General features: G+C 52.0%; 1 protein-coding gene across 1 annotated transcript in view; it reads right to left on the bottom strand.

Annotated features, from left to right (window-relative positions):
- The window catches only part of chdh (choline dehydrogenase), a gene marked incomplete at its 5' end in the record, with an annotated part of 49,957 nt that extends 33,600 nt beyond the window's left edge, over nucleotides 1–16,357 (bottom strand). Inside the window, 2 exons of the mRNA XM_084333552.1 lie at nucleotides 15,338–15,692; nucleotides 15,815–16,357. Of these exons, the coding sequence (XP_084189678.1) occupies nucleotides 15,338–15,692; nucleotides 15,815–16,357 (898 nt within the window). The remainder of the gene's footprint in view (nucleotides 1–15,337; nucleotides 15,693–15,814) is intronic.
- Nucleotides 16,358–16,788: the final 431 nt, after the last annotated feature.

Here is a 16,788-nt window from a genome sequence, read left to right as displayed (position 1 = left end):
GTTCAACAAAGGGGGTGTGTGGTCCCATTTGATAGGTCAGATGGGGGGGAGGGGTACAGGTTTGGGGACACAGGGGAGGGGGGTGATTCCACAGAGAGGGGGGGGGGGCACAGGTAAGGGGAACATATTTACATGAGGACATATTATACCACACCCGTGATCAGACAATAATGTAGACGGTTTTCCTTTCTGTGCTCATGGTTGGAAGGAGTTCGATATGTATCGCTCGGGTGGTCATGCATTTGAATACAATACCCCACCGCTTCTCGGTTCCTCTTCCTTTCTTTATATACAGCGGGCCGAAACAGTCCATACCGGTGGAGTGAAAGGGCTTGTCGCCGAGTCGGAGGCGACAGGGAGGTAGGTCTGCCATCCGGGGTATACTGGGCTGTGCTCGCCACTTACGACAGTCTAGACAGGTTCGCTGGAAGCGCCGCACTGCTTCTCTCCCTTGCAGTATCCAATAACGACGTCTGATCTCCGCGAAGACTCTCTCTGCCCCTGCGTGGTGCACATCCTCGTCGTATTTCTTTATGATCAGCTCTGTGACCTTGTGTCGGCTGTTCAAGACTATCGGGTACTTGACGTCATCCGGTAAGTCTGGGGCTCTCCGCAGACTACCACCCACTCTGATGAGACTATGGGCGTCGCTCTCGGGTGCTAGGTGGAGCAGTCTGCTGTCTGATGGGACGGGCTTTGCTCCCTGTAGACAGTCTAGCTCGTCGGGGAACGAGTCTCTCTGGGCTCGTTGTAGTAGAAAAAGTTCTGCTTCTTCGTAGTCAGCTGCTGAAATGTCAGTAGTGGGCTGAACCTCTGGGTGGTGCCACAGAAATGTCTTTAGCTGCGCACTCTCTAGGGTGAGGCAATCGTCTATGTCGGGGTCTGTGGAGACGAGTGTGTTCAATCCACAGAACATAGATTTCTTGTTTTCGGCCTCCTCTTTACTCGCCTCCCGTGGGGTGGGTGTAGGCCACTCTTCTTCCGGGAGCTTGAGAAACTCTGGTCCGTCACTGTATAGGTTGTGACTGGTGAGGTCATCCAGGGACATTCCCCGGGTGATGACGTCAGCTGGGTTGTGTTTTGTGTCCACATACCTCCAGCTCGCTACTTCTGTTAACTCTTGAATCTCTGTGACTCTGACTCCCACGAAGACCTTGTATCTGCACGAATCAGACCGGATCCATGTGAGTACTGTCGTGGAGTCTGACCACAAGATTGTTCTTTGCACCGGAATGGTGAGTTCACGTTGGATTAACGTGGCGAGCTGCGCTCCTGCTAGGGCTGCGCAGAGCTCTAGACGCGGGATAGATTGTTGCTTTCGTGGGGCTATTCTTGAGCGAGCCAGGATGAAAGCAGTATGTATTTCTCCTCCCTCCTCTCGGGCACGCAAGTAAGCCACCGAACCGTAGGCTACTTCGGAGGCGTCGCTGAAGACGTGTAGATCCATCTTGCATGTCTCTGGCCTCACTGTGGGTGGGAAGTAGCTGCGGCGTATGTTGACACCTGGGAGTGAGCGGAGTTCCGTCTCCCACTCTCTCCATGTGGATGCAAGGTGTTCGGGTATGGGGTCGTCCCAGCCCTGGTCCTTGTCCCATAACGCTCTTACAATCATCTTTGCCCTGGTGGTGTAAGGTAGAATACATCCCAACGGGTCATATTGTCTGGCGAGTGTTCTGTATACACTCCGTCTGGTGGTCGGTAGTGCCGTCGACCTTCCCTGCTCCTTGGTCAGGGGTTTGTGTCTATAATGGAGCGAGTCTGTTTTGAAGCGCCAGACTAGTCCTAGTGTCATTTCTTGGGCTTCTCCTGGGATGGTCGCCATCCAGGTCTCGCTGCTCGCTGCCTTGTCCTCGGGGGAGAGGCTGCGCAATACTTGCGGGTCGCTGCTGGCCCACTGCCTGAGATCAAAGCCGCCTTTGATCAGGGAGGCGCGGAGCTTGAGTAGAAGAGCCTCGGCTTCTTCTGGCGTCGAGACGCTTTGCAAACAGTTGTCCACGTAGAAACTATTTCCTACACTTTGTCGGACCTCTTCATCTGCTGCTGGGTCCTCTGCGACGTGTTTTTGCAGTGCAAACGTAGCACAGCATGGGCTGCATGTGGTTCCGAAAGGGAGGACTTCCCATTGATAGATGGCTGGTTGCTCATCCCCGATCCTCTCTCTCCATAGGAACCGCAGCAGGGGCTTGTCCTCCTCCACTAGTCTCACCTGCAGGAACATCCCTTTGATGTCGCCGCTGATGGCCACCTGGTCCTGGCGGAAACGTAGTAACACGCCTAGTAGAGAGGGGCCGAGTGTTGGGCCGGGCAAGAGCTCTTTATTCAGATTTTGTGATCCGATCTGGTAGCTGCAGTTGAACACAATACGATCCTTGCCGTTGTGGTGGACTTTGTGGTGCGGCACGTACCATGATTCGGTCGTCTGATCGGCCTCTTTAATGTCAATTTTCTTTATGTGTCCCGCTGTGATTAGCTTGTTAATCTCAGCGCGGTACACAGTCTCTTGAGCGGGGTCTCTGGCTAGGCGCCGCTCTGTGTTCAATAGATACCGCTCCGTCGCTTCTTTTGTGGCGTGAAAGGTAGGCATACCCTCTCGCCTCAGGAGTGGAGTTGCGTATCTCATCACTCCGTTGACGTTGACTCTCTTTGTCCCTTGCTCGAGGAGGGCTATAGCGTAAATGTCTTCCTTGGAACGAATGTCTTTCTTTTCGTTCTTAAAGGGCATTGTCTCTAGTGTCCATAGCCTCTCGACGTGCTGTAGGAGAGTGGTGTCTTCTTCTGTCACTCTGGAGTGGAGGCAGTTAGTGGCTGCTGTTCGGTTAAGAGACTTAGCGAGGGGGCCTTGTAATGTCCATCCTAGGCGGGTCTCGACTGCTGCAGGACAGCCTCTGGGTCCTGTGTGGACCCGGTCTATCGGGACTATGAGGTCTGCATGGTCGGAGCCTATCAGCAGGGTCGGGGTGGCACCGTCTATGAGCGGGATAGGTAGTTGGCGCAGGTGCACATATTTATCCATCAGCTTGGCGATGGGGTAGGTGTACTGTGATAGGCCTATTTCTTGGCTGGTGAAAGCATTAGTAATCCTATACCGTCTCTCTGGCTGCCCGCTTGCTGCGATAGTGAAGGAGACATTCTCGCCCTTTATCGTCTTTAGATCTCTTCTTATTGTCCGAATCGTCATCTGGTTTTCGCTCCCCCGCAGCCCCAGCTGGGCCGCAGCGGACGCGAGGAGAAGGGTCTTCTCTGACCCGTCGTCAAGGACGGCGTAAGTGTCCATGACCTTATCTTGGTAACTCAGTGTTACGCGGACCACCTTTAAGAGCACCTGGGCGCCCCCGCTGCTGGCGGGGTCAATGTACATGACACTTGCCTTTGTGCTGCTGGAAGGTGCAGGCTTTCTTCTGTTACTGTCGTGTAGGACATCTAGGTGGGCTCCGTCACACCGACTACACCTCTTCTTTAAGCGGCAATCGGCTGCCATGTGACTGCACGCACATCGGTAACAGCGTCGGTTGGACTTTATCCATTGACTCACTTCTTCAGCGGTCATCTTCTTGAACATGTCACATTGTGACAACCAGTGTTCCTTTTCGCAGTACGGGCACACCATCTTCCACTTCTCTTTCATCGAGGGGGTACTGTGGTTCTTGCTGCTCGGTCCTGATTCTGATTGGTGCATGACAGTCACCAATCTTCGGCCATCGTTTGCTCCCCTAGGTCCCTCTCTGGAGCTTGGTGTGCTCCGCACGAACGTATCCAATCGTAGGCTGCTGACTTCTCTCGCCAGGAAGTCGGCTAGGTCTAGGAGGGATGGCTCGGGACCGTTAGGATCACGGTGGTCTCTTTGCCGCCTGAAGCGCTCTTGTCGGGCGGGCGGCAGCTTCTCTAAAATCCTCTCGACATTAGAGTTTGCGCATAGTTCGTGCATACCCTTTTCTCGTTGCGCCCCCAGCATCCCTACCAGGGATTGTACTTTGATAGACAGGTCGTCTAGTGAGCGATTGTCTGTTGCTGGGGGTAGGCGGTCAATATGCCTTATCTCTTGTATTACGTAATCCCATATGCGTCCATATCTTTGGTCGAGCGCTGCTAGAGCCGCTGTGTATGGGGTAGTAGAGGTGGCATAGGCCAGCGCTATGTTGTGCGCTCGGGGCACCTTGAGGTGCTTCAATAGGATAGCATACTTGTGGCGTTCATCAGCTACGTCAACCATCATTGTCTCTAAGCACATCCGTAACTCCGTGTACTGTGCTCGGTTCTCATGGGTGAAGTCTGGAAACGTCGGTGTGCCAATGTATGACGCCGTAGATGGCTGGCACATCGGTGAGCGTTGGAAGAGAGGCCTCCTAGGCGAGTCTCCTCTTACGCCTCTCGGTGGGCTGGTACCGGCAGGGTACCATGGCCCGCGTATCCAGGTGCTATTCCTCGGGACTGGTCGTGCGTCATGCTCACCCGTGAATAGAGTCGGGGGTCTGTAGCGCAGAGCCGCGGGGGTAGAGCCTGGGCTGTACTGGACCTCCTGGTCCTGTGGAGTACTGTGCTGCTGTCGGGCTTGACTCTCCTCCTCTCCCTCTTCTTCTTCTGTCAGGTCATCTAGATCCTGTAGTCGTCTATTTAGCCTCTCCGCGGTGTACACCGTTCCTTCCTTGTAGCTGGGTCTCACTGGGACCGGTCGGGGAAGGAGTTCGGAGGGGGGTATAGGCTCTCTCTGGTGGTCGAGTTCAGGGTCGCTTGATCGGTTAGGGGAGGGTGCCCTTGACCCGTGTCTTGACGAGGCCCTGGAACCCTGTGCGGAGGGAGGGGGTGTTGCCTTGGCGATCAGCTGCTCCATTAGCTGCGCTTGTATTCTGTCGCGCTCTGCTTCTCTTTGGGCACCGGCAGCGGCACGCTGGGTGTCGGCCCGGTCTCTTGCCATATTCTCTTCCGTCTGAAGGCGTCTAATCTCTAGACGTATACGATCTTCGTCGCTCCGTTGCTGCGCTTGAATGCGTTCTCTTTCCATGGAAGAATGTTCGCGCTCACTAAGCGTCTGTGCTTGGAGTCGATCGCGCTCTGTTGAGGCTGCTAGGCTGGCGAGGAACGCCTGTGCCAGCATCTTGTCCGCCTCGCTGGGGGAAGACGCTGGTTGAGGTGATCCGCTCCTGGCAGTACTCGTTGGAGATGCGTTCTCCTGCGGGGAGTCCTGGAGCTCTATCTCCGCGGCGCTCTCCTCATCTTGTACCGTGCAGAGTTCCATCTCTGGAGGGTTGTCTTCCTCCCGGAGCTCTCCGGGGACTACTTCTTCGGTCTTGGCGGGGGGTAAAGTCGTGTCGGTTCCCTCCTGGTCCCCACCGTGAGCTTGGTCAGTTACATTAGAACCCACTAGGGCCTCTGTGGTCGGGGTATCCTGGTTGATAGGGTCGGACATAATTTTACTTTCTACTTTTACCGCGTTTACCGTCTGTAGAAGGCTAGGTAGTATACTGGCAGCGTAATCCTCTAAGTACTGAGGTGGCTGCCGTCTACGCTGCGGGCGATCTACTTTAGGAGGACCGTTTTGTGGAGTGTTCATCATAGGCCATTTCAATATTAATACCACTATATTAATATTACACTAGTTACCATCCGGCTCGAAGGACCAATTGTAACTGAGGGGTACAATTCCCTGACTGTATTGATAAGTATGGTATCATTAAACCACTACCGCTTTATGTACTTTAACTACTGGCCATACAGTACACAATATATGAATATGATGAACACTTCCCACAATGAAATCGGTTCCAGTCAAAGGTATTAATCAAGTATTTAATGGAGCAAAAGGTACATATGATACTTATATTACATTTGATTGCACTTGTAAGGCAAATGAGTATTCGTAGGCAAATCAACACTGAATGTCCATTCTCTGGTTACGCAGGAGGCAAGTATACAACCTGGTTCTTAGGGAATTATATCTATGGTACACTTAATGATATAGCGGGATATACTGGAAGGGGTCCTCCCGGTTGTAAGCCGGCAGGGGGGGTAGGAGAGCTGTCGGTAGTAGAACGTCTGGTCAACGATATCTAGGGAGACTTCGAGTACAGAAGACAGTGCGATAGACTCTTGATCCGCAGACGAATACAGCTTGGTTCTCTTGTAGGCTGTAGCTCCACAGTGAAGAAAGCTAGGCGGCCTCAGGCTCTCTGAGCGCCGACTCGACCTTGACTCCTCTCGGGGGTAAATCCAACACTCACAGGCGTCGGCGATTATCCGCTCCACAAATCACAGTACCAAAGCAAATATATATTCCAGCCGCACAGGGCTATGCAGACGTCGGGTAGGTAATACAGTGTACATGTCCATTCGGTCCTCGCCTAGATCTCCTCGGATGAAAGCGCCATGTGGTCGGCCCAGCCTGGATAAGAATCTAGCTAACACGAGGAAGCGTTGGAGATGCTGGTCACTTTAGAACTCTAACCGCACGATGCACCATACACAATAGACTATTATTAACTTAATAGAAATACGTCGCACTCGACGGTACAGTGCCAAACTCTGACAATTCAGTTATTAATTCGCACGCGGTCTCAATGCTATTCTGGGGCCAAACCGGCCATACTTCACCGCACGTCGTATCGTGGGTGAGGCTTCACGTTGGTTACTAAGTTTCTGACTAAGTACCTCTGTATTCACTTACGCCATATTTATATGCACGGTGAACAAATAGTGCCACTCTCATTTCTGTCGCCGTATCCCTGGGCAGGGCCGGGGCTAGTACAGACATGTCTTGTCGGTAACTTTGAACTTGACTCCGGGGGCTGGTCCCCTGGCGCCTGGTCCTTTGTCCAATAGGAGAATGAACTATTATGGGCTATAGTAGGCTAAAGGGATATTCCGTGTATATGTACAAGAAATATACAGGGGATATCAAACGATATACAAATACTATTCAATATATATCAACAAATAAATATATATACTCGGTTTAATCTGATCCTTCGTAACAGAGTCCATTCTCTTCGGTTCAAATAACAAACTCAGCAAGACCGACGGCTTCTCAGTTACAGTGGGTGACAATATTGTCACAAGGAAAGAAGATATTACCTACCTGGGTTCCATCCTAGAGGCAAATCTTTCCTGTGACAAAATGGCATCCAATGTGTTACAAAGGGTCAGATTAAACCGAATATATATATTTATTGCCTGAGATCCCATGTATAATATTTGTATATATCGTTTGATATCCCTTGTATATTCTTTGTACATATACACGGAATATCCCTTTACCTGGTACAGGACAGACCATAATATTCGTTCTCCTATTGGAAGCGATCCCCTAGGCGCCAGTGACTTACCCCCTAGAGCTGACTTGAAAGCTACCGACATGACTTGTCTTAACATGCCCGCTTCTGCCCATGAATACGGCTACCGAAAGCAGAGCGGCACTATTTGTCCACCGTACGTATAAATATGACCAGCGAATACAGAACTTCCTTTTCAGTTCGCCTTCAGTTCAGTCTGGTTCAGTTACCAAGTAAAGCCTTACCCACTATGCAACGTGCGGTACAGCAGGGCTCGTATTGCCTCAAATAGAGTCGTGTTTATCCTACTACGTTTGTTTAACGTATCGTTCGCTACTTACTAGTAAAAGCCTTCATTACGAGTCAAAGACCACGTGAAGTGAGTAATTGTGCGTCTACATAGAGCACTTATTGCCGCGTGCTAATAGGATAGTAGTAACGTCAAGTTCAACCGTGGACCACCGCGCACCACGGAGGATTTACCCCGGTGATTGCAGAGCCTTTCCGGCAGGATTATTATTATTCTTCATTGCCTTGACTGTGGCTGCTGGAGCAGAGAACCGTCAACACCCACTGCTGTGGGATCTACACCGGCCCGTGGGGACATCACTCGAGCCCGTCTCTGTTGGAGCAGAGACTCCATGGCTTCCCCTTGTGCTGCTGCATACTGGAATTACAGCGGCTGCTTTTCCCCGCGGAGCAGGGAGTAATACACCGTCTCCAGGTGCCTTGCTGAAGCCCTGTGGAACCATTGACTTTCATAGAGCATTGCCTCCCCCTGCTGGCTTACAACCGGTAGTATACCCCCCTTCCCAGAATATCCCTAGATCTAATTCCTAATATTCAGTATTGACTTGCCTACGCACATTCTTTGCCTTATAAGCGCAACAAAGTAACGTATATTTGTATTCTTATCTGTAATAAATATTCTAAACGAGTATTTGTGTGGAAACCGTGTTATTGTGGAGAAGTTCGCATCATATACCTGTGTACGGTATTGGCCAGTAATGTACATAAGACGGTAGTAGTTTAATGATACTAATACTTGATTAATACAGTCAGGGAATTGTACCCCTCAGTTAAAATTGGTCCTTCGAGCCCCGGATAATAATTAGCGTAATATTAATATAATATTAATATTGACATGGCCGATGACGAACACTCCACAAACGGTTCTCCTAAGCTAGATCGCCCGCAGCGCAGACGGCAGCCACCTCCCTATCTAGAGGCATACTCTGTCAGTCCAATACCTAGCTTTAAAGGGAAATTAGATACGGATAAAATAACTAAAGCGGATAGTAAAATTATGTCCGACCCTACCAACCAGGCTACCCCGCCAACAGAGGCCCTAGTGGTTCTAATGTAACTGACCAAGCTCACGGTGGGGACCAGGAGGGAACTGACACGACTTTATCCCCCGACAACGCCGACGAGGTAGTCCCCGGAGCGCTCCAGGATAAAGAAAGCCCTCCCGGGATGGAACCCGACTCACCACAAGAAGAGACGCGCACCCAGGAGATGGATCTCCTCGGTGCGCAACAGGAGAACGGATCTCCAACAAGTACTGCCGGGAGCCGATCGCCCCGAACGGCGTCTTCCCCCAGCGCGGCGGACAAGATGCTGGCGCAAGCACTCATCGCCACCCTGGCAGCCTCCACCGAACGCGATCGACTTCAAGCGCAACAGATGTGCGAGCGCGAACATTTTGCAGGCGAGCGAGAGCGCTTCCAGGCGCAACAAAGGAGTGAAGACGACCGCATAAGACTGGAGACCAGACGCCTCCAGACAGAAGAGAACATTGAGAGAAGCCGCGCCGATGCACAGCACGCCGCCGCCAATGCACAGCGCGACGTCGCACATGCCCAGCGCGACGCCGCCAACGCACAGCGCGACGCTGCCCAGGCCAGCGCCAATGCGCAGCGCGACGTCGCCAATGCCCAGCGCGAAGCAGCGCGCGACGCCGCCCATGCCCAGCGCGAGGCAGAGCGCGACCGGCTGCAGGCGGAGCTGATGGACAAACTGGTTGCCATGGCGACACCCCCTCACTCCACACGGAGCTCTCAGAGATCGTCAAGACACGGGTCTAGGACACATTCCCCTACCCGACGAAGCGACCCGGGACCCCGCCAACAGGAGGATCCTGTCCACGTCTCCGAACCCCCTTCCCGGCCGGTCCATACGAGACCCAGCAACCGGGAAGAATCGGACCACGCCGAGAGACTGCACAGAAGACTCCAGGTCCTAGCAGAGGAAGAGGAGGAGGAAGAGGAGGAATGTCAAGCCGACCAGCAGCAACGTACTCTGGCCCAGGAGGCCCAGTACAGCCCCGACCAGCAGCAACGTACTCTGGACCAGGAGGTCCAGTACAGCCCAGAAGTCAGCCCCGAGGCCCTGCGCTACAAACCCCCGACTCAACTCACGGGTGAGTTTGACGCACCGCCAGCCCCGAGGGACAGCACCTGGGTACCCGACCTTCGGTACCCACCAAGTACCAGCCCAAGACGACACGCACGGGGAGACTCGCCTAGGAGGCCTCTTCCCCAACGCTCACCGATGTGCCAGTCATCCATGACATCGTACCTTGGCGCACCGACGTTTCCAGACTTCACCCATGAGAACCGAGCACAGTACACGGAGCTACGGATGTGCTTAGAGACAATGATGGTTGATGTAGCTGATGAACGCCACAAGTATGCTACCCTATTGAAGCACCTCAAGGTGCCCCGAGCGCACAATATAGCGCTGGCCTATGCCAACTCTACTACCCCATACACAGCGGCTCTAGCAGCACTCGACCAACGGTATGGACGCGTATGGGACTACGTGATACAGGAGATAAGAGACATTGACCGTCTCCCCCCAGCCAGAGACAACAGAGCATTAGATGACCTGTCTATCAAGGTACAGTCCCTGGTAGGGATGCTGGGGTCCCAAAAGGAAAAGGGTATCTACGAACTGTACGCTAACTCCAACGTAGAGAGGATATTAGAGAAGCTCCCTCCCGCCCGACAAGAGCGCTTCAGGCGGCAGAGAGACTACCGCGACCCCAACGGTCCAGAGGCATCCCTCCTAGACCTATCTGAGTTCCTCGCCAGAGAGGTCAGTAGCCTACGACTCGACACGTTCGTATGGAGTGGACCAAGCCCAAGACTCGGACCTCGGGGACAAACGGATAACCGCCGGTTGGTGACCGTTATGCACCAAGCCGAATCAGCACCACACAAGAACCACAACACCCCCTCGACGAAAGAGGACCAGTGGAAGATTGAGTGCCAGTACTGCGAGGGAGAACATCGGCTGTATCAGTGCGAAGATTTCAAGAAGCTGACCACGGATGATGTGAGTCAGTGGGTCAAGGACCACCGCCGCTGCTTCCGCTGCGCGCGCAGCCACCTAGCAGCTGAGTGCCGCTTGAAGAAGAAGTGCAGCAGGTGCGGTGGCACCCACCTGGAGGTCCTGCACGACATCAACAGGCGTCAGCCAGGACAACAGAGTGGGCCCGTCGCGGTAATGTACCATGCCGAGGCGGTGGCACCAGTACCGAAGAGCCACCAGACCGCTCCCTACTGTACCTACTGCGACGGCGGACACTGGCTGGCACAGTGCGCCGAATATAAGACACTGAACCCCGTCCAAGTGGACCAGTGGCGTGAGGCGGCCCAGGCGGGCGCCGCTTACCACGCAGGGGCGGCCCAGGCGGGCGCCGCTTACCACGCAGCACGGTGCGGAGCCCACCAGAAGGCAACCAACCAACAGGAGTGCTCCACATTGACCAGCATAGCGGGACCCCCCGTGTGCTCCTCAAAGTGGTCAGAGTGCTCCTGAGCCACGAGGACAAGGTCCTGGACACTTACGCCGTCCTGGACGATGGGTCTGAAAAGACTCTCCTCCTCGCTTCCGCAGCAGCCCAGTTGGGCCTGCGGGGTGTCAAAGATACCTTGACCATACGCACCATCAGAAGGGACCAGAAGACCATAACGGGTGAAAGGGTCTCCTTCAAGATAGCAGCGGTGGACCAGCCCGAGAAGCAGTATAGTATAACTAACGTCTTCACTAGCCACGACATAGGCCTGTCTCAGTACACCTACCCCATCCCACAGCTGATGGCTAAGTATGTGCACCTACGTCAACTACCTATACCGCTTATCGACGGCGCCACACCGACCCTGCTCATCGGCTCCGACCACGCGGACCTCATTCTCCCAATTGAGGCGGCCCACGTCGGACCTAAAGGATGCCCAGTCGCGGTTCAGACCCGACTGGGATGGACGCTCCAGGGCCCCCTCTACGGACTTGACAGTCAACCCACGTCTACACGCTGCCTACACACAGAGGCGAGCGACACCGGCCTCTCCCCCGTACAGCAGAGGCTATTGACATTAAGCGAGAGGCCCGTGAGAGAACCGTGGGCACCAGAGGGAGTTCGGAACTCCACCCCCCTCAGCTGCGCTCCAGACGTGGCTGACCTCGAACCCAGCACCCCAAGCGACTCCTTGACGGGGCGGCCGGGACCGGCCCCTCCTCAGACGGGGTACAGAGCAAACAAGAGAAACAGACGGAGGAGGAGAAAGCACAGCCAAGCACAAATCAAAGCAGTCTCAGGCCCGCTTCCTCCTAAGCCCCCCTTCATCCCGTCCAGTCGTCATGACCATAGACCAGTCACTACCCCGAGCTGCGTGGCCGGCCGGCCACGTAAGCAAAGTGACCACTGGTGCCGACGGAAAGGTCAGAGTGGCAGAAGTGCTCGGCCAAGGGCGGATCTACAACCGACCCGTGGCGAGGCTGATAGAGTCGCCAAGGCTCCCCGACTCGCCTAATGACGACCATGACCCCTGACTTTGTGACCTGCCTACCCTCACAACGGACATTGAGTAGTGGACAGTGCGGTTAATCTGTCTCTGCTTAGCTAATTAGGTGGGACTAATTAGGGGGCGGCTGTTACAAAGGGTCAGATTAAACCGAATATATATATTTATTGCCTGAGATCCCATGTATAATATTTGTATATCGTTTGATATCCCTTGTATATTCTTTGTACATATACACGGAATATCCCTTTACCTGGTACAGGACAGACCATAATATTCGTTCTCCTATTGGAAGCGATCCCCTAGGCGCCAGTGACTTACCCCCTAAAGCTGACTTGAAAGCTACCGACATGACTTGTCTTAACATGCCCGCTTCTGCCCATGAATACGGCTACCGAAAGCAGAGCGGCACTATTTGTCCACCGTACGTATAAATATGACCAGCGAATACAGAACTTCCTTTTCAGTTCGCCTTCAGTTCAGTCTGGTTCAGTTACCAAGTAAAGCCTTACCCACTACGCAACGTGCGGTACAGCAGGGCTCGTATTGCCTCAAATAGAGTCGTGTTTATCCTACTACGTTTGTTTAACGTATCGTTCGCTACTTACTAGTAAAAGCCTTCATTACGAGTCAAAGACCACGTGAAGTGAGTAATTGTGCGTCTACATAGAGCACTTATTGCCGCATGCTAATAGGATAGTAGTAACGTCAAGTTCAACCGTGGACCACCGCGCACCACGGAGGATTTACCCCGGTGATTGCAGAGCCTTTCCGGCAGGATTATTATTATTCTTCATTGCCTTGACTGTGGCTGCTGGAGCAGAGAACCGTCAACACCCACTGCTGTGGGATCTACACCGGCCCGTGGGGACATCACTCGAGCCCGTCTCTGTTGGAGCAGAGACTCCACGGCTTCCCCTTGTGCTGCTGCATACTGGAATTACAGCGGCTGCTTTTCCCCGCGGAGCAGGGAGTAATACACCGTCTCCAGGTGCCTTGCTGAAGCCCTGTGGAACCATTGACTTTCATAGAGCATTGCCTCCCCCTGCTGGCTTACAACCGGTAGTATACCCCCCTTCCCAGAATATCCCTAGATCTAATTCCTAATATTCAGTATTGACTTGCCTACGCACATTCTTTGCCTTATAAGCGCAACAAAGTAACGTATATTTGTATTCTTATCTGTAATAAATATTCTAAACGAGTATTTGTGTGGAAACCGTGTTATTGTGGAGAAGTTCGCATCATATACCTGTGTACGGTATTGGCCAGTAATGTACATAAGACGGTAGTAGTTTAATGATACTAATACTTGATTAATACAGTCAGGGAATTGTACCCCTCAGTTACACAATGTAATAAAAAAACTCAACCAACGAACTCGATTCTTGTACCGGATCTCCTCACTGGTAAACAAGAATACCCTGAAGACTCTGGCAGGAGCACTCATTCAAGGGTACTACGACTATGCTTGCACCTCATGGTACCAAAGCACCTCAAAGGCGCTAAAAACAAAATTACAAACATCTCAAAACAAACTGGTCAGACTACTGCTTGACCTTACTCCTAGAACCCACCTCACCCCTGCCCACTTTGACAACCTAGGATGGCTTAGAGTAGACGACAGAGTACAGCAACTTGCAATGGGCCTGGTCTACAAGATACACTACACGACCAAGGTACCCATGTACATGTCAAAATACTTCCCAAAGGTCAGTGAATACCACGATCACAACACCAGAGGGAGCTCCACAAATCATGTTAAACCCAGATTCGGCTCAAACAAGGGACTAAACACGTTTCACAATTATGCCACATCAATGTGGAACGCCCTACCCAAAGCTGTAAAGGAATGTGAATCACTACCCACTTTCAAAAACACTTTCAAAAAACACCTAAGGGAGACTGCAACTCGAAACTGGCCCCTGTAAATGTCCGAACACAACCCCCTCCAATGTAGAGTAAATTACCAAGTATGGTCTTGTCAATATTCCAATGTACAGTTTTGTTTGTACAGTTGTACAGTGTCCCCCACCCACCCCTCCTACCCAACCTCCCCCCCACTCCTACCCAACCCCCCCCCCCCACCCACCCAACCACCTCCAATGTACAGTCCCCCCCACCCCCACCTACCCAATCCAATGTACAGTTTCTACGTCAAATGTATATACTCTTTTTTCTGGACTCTTTTTGTATCACAAACAGTACTGTATTTGCAAATCTGGTATGTCATAAATGTATAGATGTAGCAGTACTGTCTATCGGTATGTCATGTATGTCATGTTACGATGAATTGAAAATGGGGGACCCTGGTGTAAACAAGAGGTCTGCATCCCCTTAACAATTGTATGTATTGAGCTGTACTGTACTGTACCCATTCTGCAATCTGTTAATAAAGTTTTCAATCAATCAATCAAAAGACGTTTGTCTTGTATACAGGGTCCCCCATTTTCAATTCATAGGCTGTATGTAGGCAGTAGGCTATGTAAAGACAGGAGAGCGAGCGGGGGCTCCTAACCTCGTTCCCAGTTTTATCTCCATGAGATAAAAGGGGGCTCCAAAAACGGAAATCCACATAATAGGCTAATAGTACTTTGGAACATCTCATATATTTTTATTATTATTATTATTATTATTATTATTATTATTATTATTATTATTATTATTATTATTATTATTATTATTATTATTATTATTATTATTATTATTATTATTATTATTATTATTATTATTATTATTATTATTATTATTATTATTATTATTATTATTATTATTATTATTATTATTATTATTATTATTATTATTATTATTATTATTATTATTATTATTATTATTATTATTATTATTATTATTATTATTATTATTATTATTATTATTATTATTATTATTATTATTATTATTATTATTATTATTATTATTATTATTATTATTATTATTATTATTATTATTATTATTATTATTATTATTATTATTATATATGTATATATATTTTGTTGTTGTGTGAACCCAATTTGTTATGACTTGGGATGGAGATATATAGAGTAATGCATATGTAGAAGGGTGGATTATCCCTGCTTGTGGGAGTAGTAGTACACAGCCACTGGGTAGCAGGACACTATAGAATTGGATCTATATGTATCCCCGTCTTTGGCCCGGAACGTCGTTCTGGAGGGCTTGCAGCAGGAGTGGATGGGGCCAGGTCCCCTAGTACTGCGGTCATCAACCGCTGAAACGTCGCCGGGGCGTTGCACAGCCCAAAGGGCATACAGGTCCACTGATAGAGGCCGAAGGGCGTCGTGACGGCCGTCTTCTCCTGGTCTTCCTCCTTCACCGCCACTTGGAAGTAACCTGCCGTGAGGTCGAGGGAAGAGAAGATCCGGGCCTGCCCCAGGGCGTCTAGGGACTCCTCTATTCGGGGTAGAGGGTACGCGTCCCGGTGCGTCACATTGTTCAAGCGGCGGTAGTCGCAACAGAACCGCACGGAGCCATCCTTCTTGATGACGATCACGGCCGGGGACGCCCATGGACTACAGCTTTCCACGAGTACGCCTTGGTCCACCAGGTCCTGCACGTGCCGTTTCACCTCCTGGAAGACGTGGGGCGGTATCCGGCGGTGCCGTTGCTTGACGGGGTGTGCGTCTCCGGTGGGGACGTAATGTGTGACGTGGTTGTGTATCCGTAATCCCCGTCGTCAACAGAGAACACCGTCTTATGTTTCTCGAGTACCTCGTTCAATCGGCGTACTTGGGCCGGGGTGAGGTCTTCAAGATTCGCCTGAACGGGCACGACAAGTTCCCGGGTCCTCTCATCGGCCGCCGCCGGTGTCGGTTGGTCTCGGGTGTCGATCGCCGTCACCCTATATCCCCCGGTGACCTCCTCCACTGTCGCCCTCTCCTTGGACCGCACTTGTTTGGGGCAGTGGAGTTCCGCCAGTCGGGACCGGGGCTGGAGTACGATCTCGGCGTCTGTCGGGTTCATTAGACGCACGGGTACTCTTCCATTCCGGGCATACGCCACTACGTTTGCTACCAGGAGGCCGGGGGGCAGGTTGGCGCTCGGAGTGTTCTCAACCATCACGGGACGCCGCATCCCCGCCGACGTCTCGCAGCGGCCCGAGACGATCATCTCGCTGTGCGGGGGGATGGCCACCGGGTCTCGGCCGGCCACCTTCACATAGCCCATTTTTCCCGGGGCTGTACACTCCCGTTCTCTCTGCTCCAGGGCCGCCACCACCGGACGTAGTGCGACACTTCCGGCGTCGCGCCAGCGGCTACTGGCGGGACGCATCCCCTTAATCCCCTTGAAGAGGCCGTCTACTCCGCCGAGCACGTTCATCCCCAGGAGTCCCGGAATGGCGTCTCTCTCGGTCCTCGGAAGTGATCGTCCTTCACCACAAATATGCACTTCCCGGGGAACGTCAGGTCCAAGCACTTCACCTCTGCGTACAGGCACCCCACCACAGGGATCTCCAAACGGTTGGCGGCGGTGAGGGTGATCCAGTTGGCGGCGGTCAGCTTCTGTTTTGAGAAGTTCCGCTTGAAGTGGCTCTCCGTCATCATCGTCACCTCGGCTCCAGTGTCAAATAGGCAGCGGGTGTCCACGCCATCTATCTGCACGTCCAGGGTGAAGCATCCCCGTATACCTGGTGCTCCTCTGGGCTCTCGGCGACCGGGTCGTCGGCTCCGGTCGCGACAGCGTCAATTGCCCGTTCCGGTCGG

Source organism: Notolepis coatsorum, assembly GCF_963971535.1.
Source record: "Notolepis coatsorum genome assembly, chromosome: 17".
In the NCBI taxonomy this organism is placed as follows: domain Eukaryota; kingdom Metazoa; phylum Chordata; class Actinopteri; order Aulopiformes; family Paralepididae; genus Notolepis; species Notolepis coatsorum.
The sequence above is the reverse complement of the archived record's forward strand: the minus strand, read 5'-3'. Positions and strand labels throughout refer to the sequence as shown.